Source organism: Nansenia antarctica (assembly GCF_963989245.1).
Source record: "Nansenia antarctica genome assembly, chromosome: 4".
NCBI lineage: Eukaryota > Metazoa > Chordata > Actinopteri > Argentiniformes > Microstomatidae > Nansenia > Nansenia antarctica.
This window is the reverse complement of record NC_137689.1, coordinates 35,700,407-35,720,305: the sequence shown is the minus strand read 5'-3', so window position 1 is coordinate 35,720,305 and position 19,899 is coordinate 35,700,407. Positions and strand designations below refer to the sequence as shown.

Below are 19,899 nucleotides of genomic sequence, written 5' to 3'. Positions count from 1 at the left end.
GAGCTGTCTATCTCCCCTTCAACATGCCTAGTGCGTTCCACAACGGACCTTGCCCGGCCACGCGCTAAATTATACTGGATTTTCTCCGGTGTCTGGGAGTTTGCAAAGGGAGTGAGCAGCCAAGTTTTCAATGTCACCTGATAAGAATAAGACCATTATATTATTACAGTATAAGCAGCACTCGAGTTGAGGGGGGATGGCATCCCCCCTGAAATAAAAACAGTCAAAATCATCCCCCTTCTAAAACTGCCATCCACCCTTTCCATCCGTTATGTCATGTTATCAATGAACGTGGTATTACTGTTATTTCAAGGTGTGAGGGGGCGCGCACACATGCAATGACATTTTTACCAAGTCACTGACACTGAAGTCACAGACGCTGTGGGGATGCTAAAATTGTCCTCATAATGATAAAATCCACCACCTCCCCTGATTTTCTTTTACAACTTGAGTACTGAGTATAAGCATGATTTGCCTGGTTAGTTGTCATGATCAAACGTTACAAACGCAACTTACCGAGAAGTCACCCTTCTCTGCCCTCTCCCAGACGAACGCCTACCCTATATTATAGCACTTGGCTCAATTCAGCCGCTATAATTCAGCCGCTATCACAGGGCATTAATACAAACCTCATTCACCTGCGTTCATTTTACCTGCGTTGGTATTTATAGAAGGAAGCACGTACGCAATTTTAAACAAGCGCAGCCCATTTTATAAATAATGCTTACGTCCGTTTAGAAAAATGTGCTTACGTGAAAGTCAAAGATGACATTCAAGTACTTTTTTAATAAATGAGGCCCCTGATCTTTCGTTGAATGGTTAACCATGGAAACCAAGGAAATTAACCAAGGAAATCAACGAAGACCATTTAGTTTCAAAAGTGTCACTGTAAATGTCCTAGTTACACATAATTGTAGTAAGGTCGCTGCTTCTCCGCCCGAAATCTAAAAATTATAATATGATATGATGTATAGATATGATAGACATGATATGATAGATATGATGTATAGATATGATATGACCACTTTTCAAAAAATGCTGGTTGAGAGAGGACGGTGGCGTTGCTTGTTCGCCACTTCTCCGCCCGAAATCTACTAGGTGTAATTGCAGTATACAGAGTAGATTGTCCTACAAAGACACTTAGATTTAGATTTAGTAATCAAAAAAAGTATTAGACCCCTATACTTTCTTTTATTTATTTTTGTGTTTCTTTTAATGTTACTACTCGATCTTTTCAGTTTATAAAGCGTCTTTGAGTGTCTAGAAAAGCGCTATATAAGTCTAATGTATTATTATTATTATTATTATTATTATTATTATTATTATTATTATTAAGTAATCCCATGCATCATCATTGTATCTTTTTGTAACTTCATGTTCAGTAAAGTGTGACCTCTTCCCCCTCCTGTGCTCTCTCTAACCCCAGGGAGCAGAGACAAAACAGGCAGGGCGGTGGTGGAGGTCCACGGGGACAGGAAGGGCTGGACGTCCCCTTTGGCGTCAGCCCAGGAGGTCTGCAAACTGCTGCTCTACCTCCACTCCATCCCCAGGTACAACATGACCTGACTACATCCTATGTGTTTTTTTTTTACAGAATAATCATTCATTAGGATTCTTGATTCTTAATAGGACTAGATGTTAAAATCCCTAAATAATTAGCACAACAATTGACTGAGTGGAGTTGGAGATGTCCTCTTGGGTGGAGTGGAATTTGGCAATGATCACGTCTATCTAATCTTTACATATCCCTTGCCTCTTGAGCAACCTGGGGCCTCATTCATAACGGGTGCTTAGATCAAATGTTGATCTTACCCGTGTCGTACGTAGAAAACCACGTCAACGTAGTGATTTATAAAATTTCAACGTGAGTCAATTTGATCGTGGAAACGATCGTAGCTCGACGTCGAGTATTCAACTTGCTTACGTACATTACCTACTGGTTATGCGGAGTTATTACAGGCATGTGAGCTGCACTGGAAAAACGTTGCCTACTGTAATTCATGCAAGTGGCTCGTAATAAAATTAACGATGTTGTTATCAGCCGAGAAAATGAGTTTAATTCAAGATTGAAAGGGAACTAATGTTTATGATTGTATTTCAGTCTTTCTTTATATCCCTCCGGAGCTGTCTATCTCTCTTCAACATGCCTATGCCTTGCCCGGCCACGCACTAAATGATACTGGATTTCGAGTTGAGTCGGGATGAGGGGGAATGGCATCCCCCCTGAAATAAAAACAGTCCAAATCATCCCCCGTCTAAAACTGCCATCCCCCCTTTCCATCCCTTATGTCATTTTATCAATGAACGTGGTATTACTGCTCTCTCCCCTTCCAGACGCACGCCTACCCTATAATATAGTATTAAAGCCCTGTGATAGCGGCTCAAATAGCGGCTGAATGAAGCCAAGTGCTATAATATAATGTAATACAGACAGTATATAATATTGTCAGTATTGTCTGTCTGTATTATATTATATTATAGCACTTGGCTTCATTCAGCCGCTATAATTGAGCCTCTATCACAGGGCGTTAATACAAACCTCATTCACCTGCGTTCAATTCCAAGTATGTTTGGTATTTATAGAAGGAAGCACGTACGCAACTTTAAACCATCTCAGCCCGTTTTATAAATAATGCTCACGTCCGTTTAGAAAAATGTGCTTACGTGAAAGTCAAAGATGACGTTCAAGTATTTCTTTATGAATGAGGCCCCTGGTCTCACACGGCAGACGTCAGGATTCAACGTCTGTCGTTCGCATCCAAACGTCGAATTCCGATGTGACATTTCGTTCTGAAAGCGCAGGGGTGCGCCTGTTATGTGCGCCTGTCGGGCTGGCATGGGTGGCACAATTTTTTCAGAATTTAACACTTAATTCCCTGCATTCTGGTCAATTTGTGCACCATACAAATGTAATATTAAACTCCCATATTTATTCTTTAAACAAACAAATCTGGGCGAGTGGTCGGAGTTAATGAGATATTGTTCCAATCCATTACCTGGCCATTACCTGCCTGTGAAAAGTATGAAAAGTTTGCATTGCCTAGCGTGTAGGCCCGTGAGAAATTGAGAGCATATAAATCACTAGATGCCTACAACTACGCAATCTGTGGTCATGTACACCTCGTTCCAAATTATTATGCAAATTATATTTTTCTCAGATTTTCCTAAATAGTCGATGCAAATGACAATCAGTATCATTTTCAAGTCATCAACCGTTAGAGTATAATTCAAATTTTATTGAACAAACCTCCCAATGATAACAGTATTATTTTTTTTAATAAAAAACTCAAAATGCACTGTTCCAAATGATTATGCACAACAGAGTTTCAAAACATTTTATAGGTTGTAAAGAACTAAAAATGGTAATTTGATGAATTTAGGGTTAGGAGGTCATATTAGGAGGTCATATTTACTGAAATCAAAAGCTATTTCAAACAAAAACATCTTAACAGGTCAAGTTACATGTTAACATAGGACCCCTTCTTTGATATCACCTTCACAATTCTTGCATCCATTGAACTTGTGAGTTTTTGGACAGTTTCTGCTTGAATTTCTTTGCAGGATGCCAGAATAGCCTCCCAGAGCTGCTGTTTTGATGTGAACTGCCTCCCACCCTCATATATATTTTGCTTGAGGATGCTCCAAAGGTTCTCAATAGGGTTGAGGTCAGGGGAAGATGGGGGCCACACCATGAGTTTCTCTCCTTTTATGCCTATAGCAGCCAATGACACAGAGGTATTCTTTGCAGCATCTTGTCTTTGGCTTGGGAGGACTTCTGATTTCAAGACATAAAAGTCTGAATCTATGTCATGGTATTTGATGTACTGTACACACAAGGTGTCTTACAATCCGTGCGTTTAATTGCAAACTTCCACATACAAAACCGCCAGTTCACCGAAGCTCTCCTTTCCTCAACGCAACACCCGCCCCCCCCCCGTGACCTCCACCAATCACAGGAATGCATTGGCACACAACACAGCTCACAGTAACAGTGCTAACATTGCATTTCTGAGCATTAATTGCAACATTAATGAACATATTATTACACGGTTGCTACAATACTTTACCTGATATAAAATGGGCGGCACATGCACAAGCATTTTTTTTATCTTGTCCTCAGTCCAGTTGCCGCCGCCGGTTGCTCTGAAATGGTCTGATCCTGATGGAATTCGGTAGAACTTGAGTCCGATAGTCGTGGAATATCGATTCTGACAACCGAACACGCAACAAGCAGACATTTCTTTATGCATCATTCACCGGGGTTCTTCTCTGGTGAAGATCAAGTGAGAAAGATTGCTTTACCTTCATCAGATCCACTTGATTGATTGATTGATTGATTGAAAACTTTATTAGAAGATTTGCAGAAGTAGGTACATGAAAGTACATATTACATACAAGGTCAACTAACAGGATAAAAACCCAAGAAAGCCACTGGCTTATTTCAATTGGGGTCCTTGATTCTCAATTCATCGTTACATGTAAGACAGACAAAAAAACTAGTACTATCTACAAGATAATACAGACAACTAACTAGTACTATCTACAAGATAAACATACATCCATCATGGGAAGAACAATACAACAAAACATAAGGTATGTACAGCGGGTAGGACAGGTGGGGACATACACCACAGGGGGGACATACACCACTTGCCTTTGGCTTACCTGTATAATTTTGGTCTATACCAGGACTTGAGAAACGAGATGCCCAACATTGGATTTGACAAACTCTGGCCCATTTTGCGCAACAAGTGGAAGAGTTTGAAGCAGCGGAGACAGGGTTGCCAGATGGGCTGGTTTTTTGTGGATTTAGCTGTTTTTAGACTAGTTAGGCTCGAAATTGTCAATCCCATCTGGCAACCCTGAGCGGAGAGTCTACAGATAGTATGTTTACAGATATCGCACTGCTGGAGATGCACTCCACACGTTCTTAAAATAAATAAAGCTTTATTGTACTTAAAACAATATTTCGTATGTGTTTTTTGAGAGTTCTTTACATCAAATTATATACATCATGTCAGCTGTGTGCCAATCAATCAGGGGGGTGGCACCTGGGGTGGCCAATCAGATTTCAGGGGTGGCACGTGCTACCCCAGGCCACCCCCTGGACACGCCCCTGGCTGCACTTGCATTAATTAGTTAGGCCACATCATTAGTTAGGCCACATCATTTTGAGATACAACCAACGGAGAACAGATTTTAATAGGCCACATTTTGAGATACAACCAACGGAGAACAGATTTTAATAGGCCACATTTTGAGATACAACCAACGGAGAACAGATTTTAATAACAACAGCAGAAACAATTGTCATCTTCACTGTTTTATTCGCTGTCAATAGGCCTATCAAACTAGGCTATTTTACAACCCGACGGCAGTGCGCTTCAACGTTCATTCATTATTTGGAACTGCGAGAATGAGTAACGTTAGCCCGATTGCACTTGCATTAATTATAGGCTACATTTTGAGACCGGTCGGATCTATTCATACAACAAGGGACACAGCACTTTCCCGTTTTCCCCATATTGTCAGGGTATTTGAGCCTTGGAAAAGCGCTATATAAATATAATTTATTTATCAAAGTGGGTGTGGCTTAGACAGTTAGGGGGAGTGGCTTGTATCAAAGTGGGAGTGGCTTGTATCAAAGTGGGTGGAGCCTGTATCAAAGTGGGAGTGTCTTAGACACTTAGGGGGAGTGCATTGTATCAAAGTGGGTGGAGCTTGTATCAAAGTGGGAGTGGCTTAGACAGTTAGGGGGAGTGGCTTGTATCAAAGTGGGTGGAGCTTGTATCAAAGTGGGTGTGGCCTGTATCAAAGTGGGAGTGGCTTAGACACTTAGGGGGAGTGGCTTGTATCAAAGTGGGTGGGGCCTGTTGGTGGGGCCGAGCCGAGTCGGAAAATATCTGAACCGTGTCTGTGGCACCTACGGTTGCGAAGCTAAAGTCCTTTAACCTTTAATGTCACACTAGGCCCAAAAGCCTGAATTAAAGTGCTGGGGTACGTTTGGGCCCAGGGAAGGGGCTGCGAAAGAGTCACACTCTTCAAACTTGACACACTCCTTCCCCTTCATGGGACATTGTATAATTTCAACTTTCACCCTCCTAGGCCACTTTGATACAAGCCACTCCCCCTAACTGTCTAAGCCACACCCACTTTGATAAATAAATTATATTTATATAGCGCTTTTCCGAGGCTCAAATACCCTGACAATATGGGGAAAACGGGAAAGTGCTGTGTCCCTTGTTGTATGAATAGATCCGACCGGTCTCAAAATGTAGCCTATAATTAATGCAAGTGCAATCGGGCTAACGTTACTCATTCTCGCAGTTCCAAATGAATGAACGTTGAAGCGCACTGCCGTCGGGTTGTAAAATAGCCTAGTTTGATAGGCCTATTGACAGCGAATAAAACAGTGAAGATGACAATTGTTTCTGCTGTTGTTATTAAAATCTGTTCTCCGTTGGTTGTATCTCAAAATGTGGCCTATTAAAATCTGTTCTCCGTTGGTTGTATCTCAAAATGATGTGGCCTAACTAATGATGTGGCCTAACTAATTAATGCAAGTGCAGCCAGGGGCGTGTCCAGGGGGTGACCTGGGGTAGCACGTGCCACCCCTGAAATCTGATTGGCCACCCCAGGTGCCACCCCCCTGATTGATTGGCACACAGCTGACATGATGTATATAATTTGATGTAAAGAACTCTCAAAAAACACATACGAAATATTGTTTTAAGTACAATAAAGCTTTATTTCTTTTAAGAACGTGTGGAGTGCATCTCCAGCAGTGCGATATCTGTAAACATACTATCTGTAGACTCTCCGCTCAGGGTTGCCAGATGGGATTGACAATTTCGAGCCTAACCAGTCTAAAAACAGCTAAATCCACAAAAAACCAGCCCATCTGGCAACTAGGGTTGGGTACCGTTTGGGTTTTATCCGGTACCGGTACCTAACCGATACTTTTAAAACGGTACCGGTACCAAAACGGTACTTAATTCGGTACTTTTGATTTTTTTAAATGACATATATATATAATAACACGGTCGACAACATTAAACAGCTTTTCACTTTTTTATTGCTGAGGCACAATATATATTAGTTAAATATACACTCAAATTAAAATAAATGAAAATAAAACTCCTGAGCCTTGGGGACTCCATTAAGCTGGGGGTGCCTATCGTTGGTACTGATTTTGAATACGAGTACACACTTGTTCGGCAGCCCCTCAAGGACATCAGAATATTCTTAGAAAAGGGATCTAGTGAAGAGGCCTGCATAGCCCCCAGAACCAAGAAGACCGAGAGGAAATATAACTCTGATGAACTGGAGCCCTCCACCTCGTCAAAATCCAAACTCTGTTGCCGCTCAGCTACTACTACTCCCCTCCCCCTCTCTGGTCCATGATGACATGACGATTCATTTTTCAGACACAGTAGTAGGATAAGGATATATATACATGATATATACATGATCTGACACAGTACCCGAATATCAGGAGATCCCCGATCATGTTGTCCACCTCGCAGAGACGCAGCCACACATCCGCACTACGTCATCAACAGACGCGTCGAATCCTGGAGTGCAAGTCATTTGATTGGACAGAAGGCATTCCACGAGTGGTGATCAGAATTCCAGAACGAGTTTACGGAACACACCCATAAGTCGAGCGTCGCGTTATGCCAACCCGCTAGCGGAAGTTGCTATTAGCAACCTTCTCGTTATCCTTCCGTACTCGCTGCTTTCACTGAGTGGAAATTTAACAGGTGATGTGACGTCATGAGTCACCAGTTGACACCGGAGCGAGATAGAAAAGTACCGAAATGAGGCACCGAAATCTCCTTTGCGATTCGGTACGGGTACATACCGAATGTAAAGTAACCGGTACCTACCGGTACCGATTTTCGGTACCCAACCCTACTGGCAACCCTGTCTCCGCTGCTTCAAACTCTTCCACTTGTTGGGCAAAATGGGCCAGAGTTTGTCAAATCCAATGTTGGGCATCTCGTTTCTCAAGTCCTGGTATAGACCAAAATATACAGGTAAGCCAAAGGCAAGTGGATCTGATGAAGGTAAAGCAATCTTTCTCACTTGATCTTCACCAGAGAAGAACCCCGGTGAATAATGCCCCCGCCCCTTTTACAGTCGCGCGCGTTTAGGCAACGGAAGCCTGGACAAAAACAACATTCTTGATCCAGAGTTAGGTACGCTTAAAATAGCTTACAACGGCTACTAGCATAAAGAAATGTCTGCCTGTTGCGTGTTCGGTTGTCAGAATCGATATTCCACGAATTCTACCGAATTCCATCAGGATCAGACCATTTCAGAGCAACCGGCGGCGTCAACTGGACTGAGGACAAGATTTTAAAAAATGCTTGTGCATGTGCCGCCCATTTTATATCAGGTAAAGTATTGTAGCAACCGTGTAATAATATGTTCATTAATGTTGCAATTAATGCTCAGAAATTCAATGTTAGCACTGTTACTGTGAGCTGTGTTGTGTGCCAATGCATTCCTGTGATTGGTGGAGGTCACGGGGGGGGGGGGGGCGGGTATTACGTTGAGGAAAGGAGAGCTTCGGTGAACTGGCGGTTTTGTATGTGGAAGTTTGCAATTAAACGCACGGATTGTAAGACAACCTATCTTGTCTTTGGCTTGGGAGGACTTCTGATTTCAAGACATAAAAGTCTGAATCTATGTCATGGTATTTGATGTACTGTACATGACCACAGATTGCGTAGTTGTAGGCATCTAGTGATTGATATGCTCTCAATTTCTCACGGGCCTACACGCTAGGCAATGCAAACTTTTCATACTTTTCACAGGCAGGTAATGGCCAGGTAATGGATTGGAACAATATCTCATTAACTCCGACCACTCCCCCAGATTTGTTTGTTTAAAGAATAAATATGGGAGTTTAATATTACATTTGTATGGTGCACAAATTGACCAGAATGCAGGGAATTAAGTGTTAAATTCTCAAAATTGTGCCACCCATGCCAGCCCGACAGGCGCACATAACAGGCGCACCCCTGCGCTTTCAGAACGAAATGTCACGTCGGAATTCGACGTTTGGATGCGAACGACAGACGTCGAATCCTGACGTCTGCCGTGTGAGACCAGGTTGTCTTGAGATATATAAAGCACCATCTATATTTACATTATGAGAAATAATGAATGAATTGAAAAGTGGTATAGTATACCATATAATTCCGAAATCACAAAATATCCACAACATATCTTGGGACTGGATCCGTTATATCATTTCACCACCAGGGGGCGATGCATCACACACAACCCAATGCTTGTGCACTGTTTTAACACTCCAATGCATCTTTAACACAATGCATCCCTCTGATCTGAACCACTGATCTGGCTGTATTTGTGAAGTCTTTGTAGTGCAACTTGCTTTCAACTGTCCAATCATGTTGGAACTGCGATTATTCCAAAGGAAGAAGAGAATATGCATTTTCAGGGTCAGTTCCCACGACCAATAGAGATGAAGTCATTCCAAAACACACTATTAACCCTTGCTTTAATAGTACATAGCTTTAATTGACAAGCTTTGAAGTTCAAGGTGACAGCTAACTTGTTAAACAGATTGGCCCTTTCTTGTCTCCAGTTAAGAGGCATTCCAACCACAATGACAAAGCACTATAGCCTTAGGCTGGCTGCCAGCTGTCTGGTATGCACCTCACCCTAACCCTAACCCTAACTCAACTGTCTGGTATGCACCGTGCACGGTCGGCTTTTAAGAATGTTCCGGGCATGTCTTTTTTAGACTCACGACTAGTAACCTAAGAAGAAGCATTTAGAGTAAGGTGTTAGTGTGTGGGGATGTGTGTGTGTGTGTGTGTGTGTGTGTGTGTGTGTGCGCGTGTGTGTGTGTTTGTGTGTGTGTATGTGTGTGATAGAGACAGAGACAAAGAGGACAGGATAGAGAGGGTGATTAGTGAATTGTAAAACACTTGTTCTATATCGTGGAGCTCCGCCCCATAGGGGAGCTCTGCTCCTATTGGTTTACCCCGCTACCTAAAGTAGCCAATGACTGAATTTTTCAATGCCTGCGCCCACCTGGGGTGCTATATAAAGGGGCGTACTTCGCTCCATCATTCTCCCAAAAAGTTCAGCACGGGTTTATATCTGAAGACTGAGAAGGACGACTACTAAGACTGGAGGACCCGCCAGACTTTTCCCTTCAAGATGGATCGTCCGCCGCCTATGGAGAAGTTCCTCCGGGACGCCTGCCGCTGCGACTTCCAAGCAGCGGAGGACACTTTTCAGCGGAGGAGACTTTTCCCTTCAGCGATGGATCGTCCGCCGCCGACCACGAAGAAGTTCCTCCGGGACACCTGCCGCTGCGATTTCCTAGCAGCGGAGGACAAGCACGACTTCTGCCACGTCTGCCTCGGCCCCGAACATGCCGAGGCGGCGTTGGTCGCCTCCCCCAGCTGCCTCCCCTTCCACCTCCTTTCCGTCGCGGAAAGGCGAAAGAGGATGGCCTGGTTCAAGGAGAGCGTTCCCCTGGCGGGCGCTATCTCGGGGATGCTATCCGACTCGAATAGCTCTGCCGATGATGCGTCCGGACAGGCCCCAGAGCGGCGTTCTGGGCAGGCACCTCCCCAAGTAGGGATGGTCCCGCCCGCTCAGCCGGCCCTGACATCACGCCGCCCTCACCCAGCTGAGTGGTCGGTGCCGGTGTCAGAATCAGAAAGCTCTGATGAGAGCGAGCGGCAGGTAGAGGCTCACGTGCTCCCCGCCCTCGCCCCCCCATCACTCCACCACGACTTCCAGGGCCTCCTGGAAGCTGCGGCAGGCGTGTTGGCAATTCCCCGTCCCGCCTCCCCTCCCCCAACGGAGTCCTTCTGGGAGAAGGACCTTTTTTACGGAAAAAGGGCGAAGCGACAGGACCAACCTCCTAACGCTGTCCTCCCGGGCTTAGATAAGTTCGTGGAGGACAAGTGGGGAGAACCACTCACAGGCAGGGCGCCAGTGAAGGCGTTCTTGCCCTTTACCAGAGTGGAGGGGCTCGCGGAGGGGATAACCAACGGCTCCCCGCCGCTCGAACCAGCGCTAGCCGCCTCCTTGGTACCGGGGTCCAGCGCCTGGTTGGTGCCTAAAAAACCTATGCTGCCCAACCAGCGTGACAGGTTTAACGCCACCCTGGTAGACAAGAGCTACGCTCTCGGTGCGCAGGCGGCGGCAGCGGCGAATAACATCGCCGTGTTTAACGCCGCCATTGCGAAAATCACCACAGACCGACCCAACGGTTTGTCTGCAGCGGAGGCTGAGCTTCTGAGCAAGCTCAGTGCCGCGACGATGTACCTGGCCCAGGGCGTCGCGGTTTGTGGGGGTCGCCTGATGGCAAACGCAGCCACCTCCCCCTCCAGCGACCCTCCACCTCTTCTTCTTCCGCCATGGTGACGACTAGACCGTCAACGGCTGCGAAACGGAGGTTTCGGCGTGATGCGGCACTGGCTTTACCTCTACAGACGGAGCCATGCCCCACTCGGCATCCCCAGCCCCCGCCGCTGACCACTGGGAGGGCCCGCTACGGCCCCCCACGGCAGCGTGGCCCGGTTTCACTGGCGGAGGGGTCGGTAATGACCCCACCACCGGTTTCCTCTTCATGGCTTGCTACCTCATAAAGAGGCAAAAGAAGGAAAATCCCCACCTTACTTTTTCAGTAAAGGAGATTTTCCCATGTTATCTACCAGAGCGGAGACCCGCCTGCCTTGTCGGAGCGTGGTCCAATCGCTACCGGTTAGAAACAAGGCGGAGACTGGCCCAGCTTACCAGCGTGTGGCCAGCTCTCTGCCTAACAGACTTACCCCTATCACGACACAAACGGGGTTAAACACCCCTGTCTGTAGCCGTATAGAGGGACCGTTATTTACATCAAAAACCCCTCCATGTCTATCAGGATCTGGCCCAGCTCATGAGCGTGCGGCCTGTTCTTTGATTATCAGGCATAATAAACCTGCGTCAATAAAGGGCATTGTTACACATAACAAACACTCTTTACAGACGGCAGCCCATCCCTTTCGAAATGACCCCACCTTGGGCTGTGCCACCTCCTCGGTGTGCAGCGGCGGCTGGGGTCATACAGAAATTCAAGCTTTTTCTGTCGACTGCACCACAACAGACGGCCCAGCCGCTGTCGTTGCGTTATGCAGAATGGCTAGAAGGGGCAGGTATTCTGTCGGGCTGGCTGGACAGGACATTGAGGAGGGGATATGCACTACAGTTCATTCAGCCTCCTCCGCCCTTCAGGGGCATGAAAGAGACTGTTTTGTCCTGCCCGATAAAAACACGTGCGCTCCAGGAGGAGATTACGAATCTCCTAACAAAGGGCGCAGTGACAATGGTTCCGAGGGACCAGTGGGACATGGGGTGGTACTCCCCGTATTTCCTTGTCCCAAAGAAATCCGGAGGCATGAGACCCATATTAGATTTAAGGGTCCTCAACGAGAGAGTGGCGAAACGCCCCTTTCGTATGTTGACAACGAGGCGCCTTCTGTCTTGTATACAGAAGGGCGACTACGGAATCAGCATAGACCTGAGGGACGCGTATTTTCATGTGCCAATCACAGAGAGGCACAGGAAATTTCTACGTTTTGCCTTCCAAGGGAAGGTTTACGAGTACACGCGCCTGCCCTTCGGGTACGCGCTTGCTCCTCGAACTTTCTCCAAATGCGTGCAGACAGCCCTCGAACCACTGAGGCGAAACGGGATACGCATATTAGCATATCTTGACGACCTACTGGTCTTGGCCCAATGCCCAAATCGAGCCATTCGGGACGCAACCTCACTGGTGCAGCACCTCACTCAGCTGGGGTTTGCTGTCAACTGGACAAAGAGTGCTCCGTGGCCGGCTCAACAGTTTTCCTATCTAGGCATTCAGTTGGATACTGCCAAGATGAGGGCCAGTTTATCGGCACCACGGAGAGCGACACTGACGTCAGCTCTCCGGGTGTGTCGAGTGACAAATACAATCACCGCTCTGTCAATGATGTCCTTACTAGGACTCATGTCTGCAGCCCATGTAGTGGTCCCCTTAGGCCTATTACACATGCACAGACTGCAGAGGTGGTTCGCACGACTGCGACTGGATCCAGTGAGACACCGTCGCAAGTTGATTGTAATACCGAGATCGGTCAAAACCGACCTGAGCTACTGGAGAGACCCACGCGTCATCGCGCGCGGAGTCGCCATGGGCAGACCGGCATCCCACTACCCAGTCTTCACGGACGCGTCGTTGACTGGGTGGGGAGGAGTGTGTCAGGCAGGTTCGGTGGCAGGAAGATGGGGACCGTTAGAGACGCGTCACATCAACCTGCTGGAACTCGAGGCGGTGAAGTTAACGCTACTTCATTTTGCCCCGGTGTTAAAGGATCTGGACGTGTTAGTCAGATCCGACAACAGGACAACAGTAGCATACATCAATCGTCAAGGGGGAGTACGCTCAGCGTCACTTCATCGCCTAGCGACAGATGTATGGCTGTGGGCTGTCACACACCTGAGTTCGCTAAAAGCTCTCCACATTCCAGGTCTGCTCAACGAAGGAGCAGATCTGTTATCACGGGGAGGCCCGAGGGACGACGACTGGAGGTTAGCACCCTCCATTGTGTCTCTGATTTGGGCACGGTTCGGGCAAGCAGAAGTGGATCTGTTTGCATCACGGACGAATGCGCAGTGTCGCCTTTGGTTCTCCCTGCGCGAACAGGACAACCCGCCATTGGGAGTCGATGCATTCGCACACCACCCATGGCCGAGGGTCCTGTTATACGCGTTCCCACCCCTGACATCTATCCTCCCACTGTTGGCACGAGTGAGGTCAGAGAGGCTAGAGTTAATTATTGTAGCCCCGGACCGTCCCGGAGCCCCGTGGTTTCCGGAACTGATGGAGATGTTGGTAGAGGGCCCATGGCCCATACCTCATTGACAAGATGCACTCTCTCAAGCCAGAGGCTTGGTGAGGGGGCCGCCTATGATGGGGGACCCCTCATGGCCTGGTTACTGAGAGGGATTTGTTAGAACGAAGGGGTCTGACAGACGCGGTCATTCAGACCATTCAGAGTGCGCGCGCGCAATCCACTGCAAAGGGATATGCGGCGCGCTGGCGAGTGTTTACACAGTGGTGTGAGGGACAGGACGTTGACCCAGTCTGCTGTCGGGTCGAAACGTTCTTGTGCTTCTTACAGTCGCTGTTTGACAAGGGATTGGCGGCGGGAACTATTAAAGTTTACGCGGCTGCCATCTCAGCTTGTCATGAGGGTTTTGCGACAACGACACTGTTCAGTCATTCGCTGGTTAAGCGTTTTTTGACTGGAGTGTGTAGGCTTAGACGCCCTCATAGGACTCTAATGCCAAAATGGGACCTGTCGATTGTGCTAGAGGCGCTGTGCGTGCCCCCATTCGAACCCATTGACACTGTGTCGTTGCGTTTATTGTCTCTCAAGACGAGTCTACTCCTCGCCTTGACTACGGCTAAGCGAGTGAGTGATTTATGCGCTCTCTCGACACGGGCAGATTGTTTGATCATATCTGATGACGAAACAAAAGCTGTATTACGCCCTAACCCGGCTTTTATCCCTAAGGTTAATCGTGGGTTTAGGGTTCAGAGCTGTGCTCTGAGCGCCTTTTTTCCTCCTCCTCACGACGGAGAGAGGGAGAGGCGTTTACATTGTCTATGTCCGGTGCGCGCGTTGGCACAATATGTGAAGCGCACGGCAGGACTGAGATCTTCTCCCCAGCTTCTGATCTGCTACGGCGGACAGAAAGCCGGGGCACCACTCTCGAAGCAGAGGCTGTCCCATTGGATTTGCGAGGCTATAAGCCTCGCATACGAATCGAAGGGGCAGCCCGTGCCGACTGGCATTCGGGCTCATTCCACCAGGGGCATGGCCACATCAGTGGCCATTCTCAGGGGAGTGGGAGTGGAGGAGATATGTGAGGCGGCGTCTTGGTCGTCGCCATCACCTTTTGTACGGTATTACTTGAAAGATATTTCTTCCTCATCCTTTTCTCATTCTGTCCTCAGTTTTGCTGATGACTGATGTAGTGGGGAAGGCACTTGGATTACCCTGGTCATGGGGATTCTATTCAAGTGCTGTCAGGATGAATACGGATGTGCCTGGGGAGGGGACCCTCCTCCAGGACATGTTCCGTTAGATCAACAACCCTACGTGCTCACGTAAGGGTTAGATCAGTGATATTTCTTCCTCATCCTTTTCTCATTCTGTCCTCAGTTTTGCTGATGACTGATGTAGTGGGAAAGGCACTTGGATTACCCTGGTCATGGGGATTCTATTCAAGTGCTGTCAGGATGAATACGGATGTGCCTGGGGAGGGGACCCTCCTCCAGGACATGTTCTGTTAGATCAACAACCCTACGTGCTCACGTAAGGGTTAGATCAGTGATATTTCTTCCTCATCCTTTTCTTATTCTGTCCTCAGTTTTGCTGATGACTGATGTAGTGGGAAAGGCACTTGGATTACCCTGGTCATGGGGATTCTATTCAAGTGCTGTCAGGATGAATACGGATGTGCCTGGGGAGGGGACCCTCCTCCAGGACATGTTCCGTTAGATCTACAACCCTACGTGCTCACGTAAGGGCTAGATCAGTGGAGCAGACTCGGTGTGGGTTGGGCCAACTTTTTGGTCAGCTCCGGGTGCCGCTGAGATTGTTTTCGGACTAATAGTCTCAGTGGGGGTACATTTGGCCTCGCTCGCTCCGCCTAAACCAATAGGAGAAGAGCTCCCCTATGGGGCGGAGCTCCACGATATAGAACGATAGTTATGGAGATAGACTCCAGTTCTATGAGTGGAGTGGAGCCCCATAGGGCTGCTGGCCCACTTCGACTTGTTCAAACCCGGCTGTTTTGTATGTTTGGGAGAATGATGGAGCGAAGTACGCCCCTTTATATAGCACCCCAGGCGGGCGCAGGCATTGAAAAATTCAGTCATTGGCTACTTTAGGTAGCGGGGTAAACCAATAGGAGCAGAGCTCCCCTATGGGGCTCCGCTCCACTCATAGAACTGGAGTCTATCTCCATAACTATCGTAATGCCACCTTGATAAAGTGAGTCAGGATGCCGTGAACACGTCTTGGTGTGTTCCTACATAATTTCAGGATACAATTCATCATCCTACTCACCACTTACAAAGCCATCAACAATCTGGCCCCTCCTACCTTGCCGACCTCGTCCCCCTCCACACCCCCTCCCGTTGCCTCAGGTCTGACGACCAAACCACCCTCAAGACCAACAGGACCAAGCTCCGGACCTGGGGTGATAGGGCTTTTTCAGTCGCAGCCCCGTCCCTCTGGAACGCCCTCCCCAACCACATCAGACAGGCCAACACCCTGCCAACATTTATACAGGCCCTCAAAACCCACCTCTTCACGGGATGGGTGAATACCTCTACCTAGCGTACTATCTACCTAGGTCACTGTCGCCTTCACCAGTTAACCCTCCCCCCTTCCCATGTGTCCCCAGCACTACCTTCATAAGCCCCCTATACTTTATTTTATTTATTTCTTGTTTCTGTTATTATTACTACTCAATCTTTTCAGTTTGTAAAGCGTCTTTGAGTGTCTTGAAAAGCGTTATATAAGTCTAATGTATTATTATTATATAAGTCTAATGTATTATTATTATTATTATATAAGTCTAATGTATTATTATTATTATTATTATTATTATTATTATTATATAAGTCGTATTATTATGTATTATTATTTCCTGTATTTTCCAGGAAAGAGATTCGAGACCTGGGAATGACGCTGGTAATCGATGCCAGGAAGAGATCTCCTCCCTCCGTCCTCTACAAAGCCTTGCTGATGGTCCAGGTTAGGAAAACAACGTACACGTCAACTGTCAAACACTGATCCTTCTGCCTAGATTCTCAGATAAAGAAGTGAATGTTTGAAATGGGTGGCGTCACTCAACGGGGTATCTAGTTTCTGGAAACTCAAACACAGCATACTGTCAAGGAGTTCATCACAGGCCCTAACTAGAATGAATGAATGAATGAATGAATGAATGAATGAATGAATGAATGGTCTTTATTGTCATTAATACAGTACAGGTACCATACAACGAAATGTAGGAGGGGGGGCTCCCCTGGTGCTTGGAAAAAAAGACTAAAAACAAGAGAGCCACGGGTAAAATAAAAAAGAGAAAAGAGCTGGTTGACATAAATAAAGGCTATGTACACTATCTACTATACTATACTACTATACTATACAATAAAACACTGTGCTGTACACTATGCTATGCTATAAATATCCTAACTTTTTCCTATATCTGAACCTTATGTACACATGGGTTGTCATATTGCACATAATATTTGTTGCACATTCATTAAAGTGTCGCAGTTAGCAGTTTTAGAATGTTCACAGTTGTATTACAATATTGCACTTATGTTTACAATCTAGTAGCTGCCATTTCAAATTGTCTAGATTGTCCAGGGCCTAGAACCTAGGTCTTTGCTGTGTTCAGGGCCTGAATGGCCCTAGGGTAGAAGCTGAGCTTCAGTCTGTTTGTCCATGCGAACATGGTCCTGAACCGCCTGCCTGAGCGCAGCCGAACAAAGTGTTCGTTCCCAGGGTGGGATGGGTCTCTGGAGATCTTGGAGGCCTTCCTGAGGCAGCGTGTGTTGTACAGCTCTTCCAGAGAGGGGAGGGGGGCGCCGATGATCTTCTGGGCCGATCTCACGACTCTCTGTAGCGCTTTCCTCTCTGCGGCTGTGCAGCTGGAGAACCACACACAAATGCAGTAGGTGAGGATGCTCTCCACTGTGCAGCGGTAGAAGGAAACAAACCCTTCTTCCTTCTCTAGGCAGCATGTAGATCTGACAGAAGTAACCCAAGATAGATAGAAGATAGTACCTCCATCCTGATAAGATACCTAGAATTGTTTGCTTTCTTTGTAATATCTAATATCATTTCAGATCTCCACAAGGATCTAGTAGCCACAGTAGATCTGAGTGTTGTTTCCAGACAAGGGCCAGTGTTTGAATTGCTCATAAAGTCCACAGGAGGGCGGTGTTGAGTTATGTTTTCCAGATTCGCAACGAGAAGGGTGGAAGAATGAATGCAAACGCAATCTCCTTGCACTGTTTATACAGCGTCTATTGTGTTAATGATAACATCATGTACTGTGCTCAAATACTTCTCCAGGGACATTTTTAAAGCTTAAATGGCTTAGGGTTAGGGTTAGCGCCGTCTTTTTATTAGGCAATGTGCAGGTTTGTGATGTGAAGTGTAGTAGGCTGGGAAGTGCTAGGAGTGTGTGTGGGGGGGGGGGGAGTGTGTGTGTGTGGGGGGGGGAGTGTGTGTGTGTGTGTGTGGGGGGGGGGGTGCATCATAGTGATATAATGATCATTTTCTGTTGGCCATGTACATTATTGATACGGTACAATGAACCGTGGATCTCTCACCCCTGCAGGAACAGGCCCTCCACGCTGTGCACAGTGTCCTGATGTTGGTGGATAAAGACACCAGCCCTCGCCCAGAGAGACAGCCTGGGCTACAGGTCAGAGTTCAGTGTCTCACACACACACAAACACACACACACGCACACACACACAGCCATACATTCATTGATATTGATATGATTTTCCATCTGTAGCTGTGAACCAGTCAGTCCCCTCTCAAGTCTCTGCTGATGAAATGGTCATAAATGAAAAGAGACGAGGACAATACGCTATTCTAGACTACTGGGACACATCCACATTGTCAAGTCCTCTGCCTGTGTACAGTAACTAAAGCCGGGTACAAACATAACGTTAATCTGGCCGATTTTGGCCTGATTTTCCCCCTTCCGACCAAGGACAGCAAACGCCCGATTATCGGATGGCTCTAAAGATTATTCTACAAGATTATCCTATGGTGTGAGGTGTGTTAAGAGTACATTTCTGCTGGGGCGCTTAGGTGGCGTAGCGGACTAAGTGTTGACCATGTAACCGCAGGGTCCCCGGTTCGATTCCGGCCGCGGATATATCCTGCATGTCATCCCTTCTCTCTCTCTCTCACCCATCCTTCCTTTCAAATCTCTACTGTCTCTGTCATAATGAAAATATGAGTGGGACTGCCCCACTCAGAAAAAATAACGTTACAAGTACATTTCTTTTTTAAATTGGTTTTTCTGATTTTATCCCTTTTTCACCCAATTTGGTAGCCAATTTAACCCAACTTAGCATCCAATTATCCCCTGCCTATTGCATGGGATCCGCCGCACGACCCCGTGGCCGGCAGTCCCAGAGGAGGGCGCCAGGCAGACTAGGCTGACTGGCTCCTCGAGCCCAGTACCGTTATTCCGGCACCCAGGGGGCGGTGTTGCGCGACGGATCCTAGTCCAGAAATACTCCTATACCCCCCTCGGAAGCGGCCGGCCAATATGCCGCTTCCCGTGTGCCTCGGCCATATCTGGACAAGTACATTTCTGCTCGAAAAATGGTCGGGGCCGACGATCGTAAATATTAAACGTGTTCAATATTTACGATAAAGAATCCTCTTTATCGTAATCGAATTTAATTACTGAATTTATTAATTTATTTATTAATTTATTACTGAAAGAGCCTTGAGAAAATATTGCAACTGATTTTATTTATGTTTTACTTAATTTAATTGAATGATTAATGTTAAGTGCAATATAGGTTGTGTTATTGGTATTGGTTCAATATGTGCAATAATTGCGAGTTTTAATAAACATTGAACCAGCCCGGCCCTCCACTTGTACCATTTTTTTTATTTTGGCCCCCTGTGTATTTGACTTTGACATGACTGCTCTAGACCATCGTTTCTCAACGGGGGCGTTCAGACAACATCGGGGGGCGCTGGAACAAATATTTTTTAAAGGGGGGCGTTGAGGTGTTCTTGGGGGGCGTTCATGCAT

General features: G+C 46.7%; 1 protein-coding gene across 1 annotated transcript in view; it reads left to right on the top strand.

Annotated features, from left to right (window-relative positions):
- quob (quattro b) overlaps window positions 1–19,899 on the top strand; it is a gene marked incomplete at both ends in the record, with an annotated part of 72,393 nt that overhangs the window by 17,041 nt on the left and 35,453 nt on the right. The window contains 3 exons of the mRNA XM_080529345.1: window positions 1,427–1,550; window positions 16,757–16,850; window positions 18,451–18,537. Coding sequence (XP_080385471.1) covers window positions 1,427–1,550; window positions 16,757–16,850; window positions 18,451–18,537 — 305 coding nt within the window. The remainder of the gene's footprint in view (window positions 1–1,426; window positions 1,551–16,756; window positions 16,851–18,450; window positions 18,538–19,899) is intronic.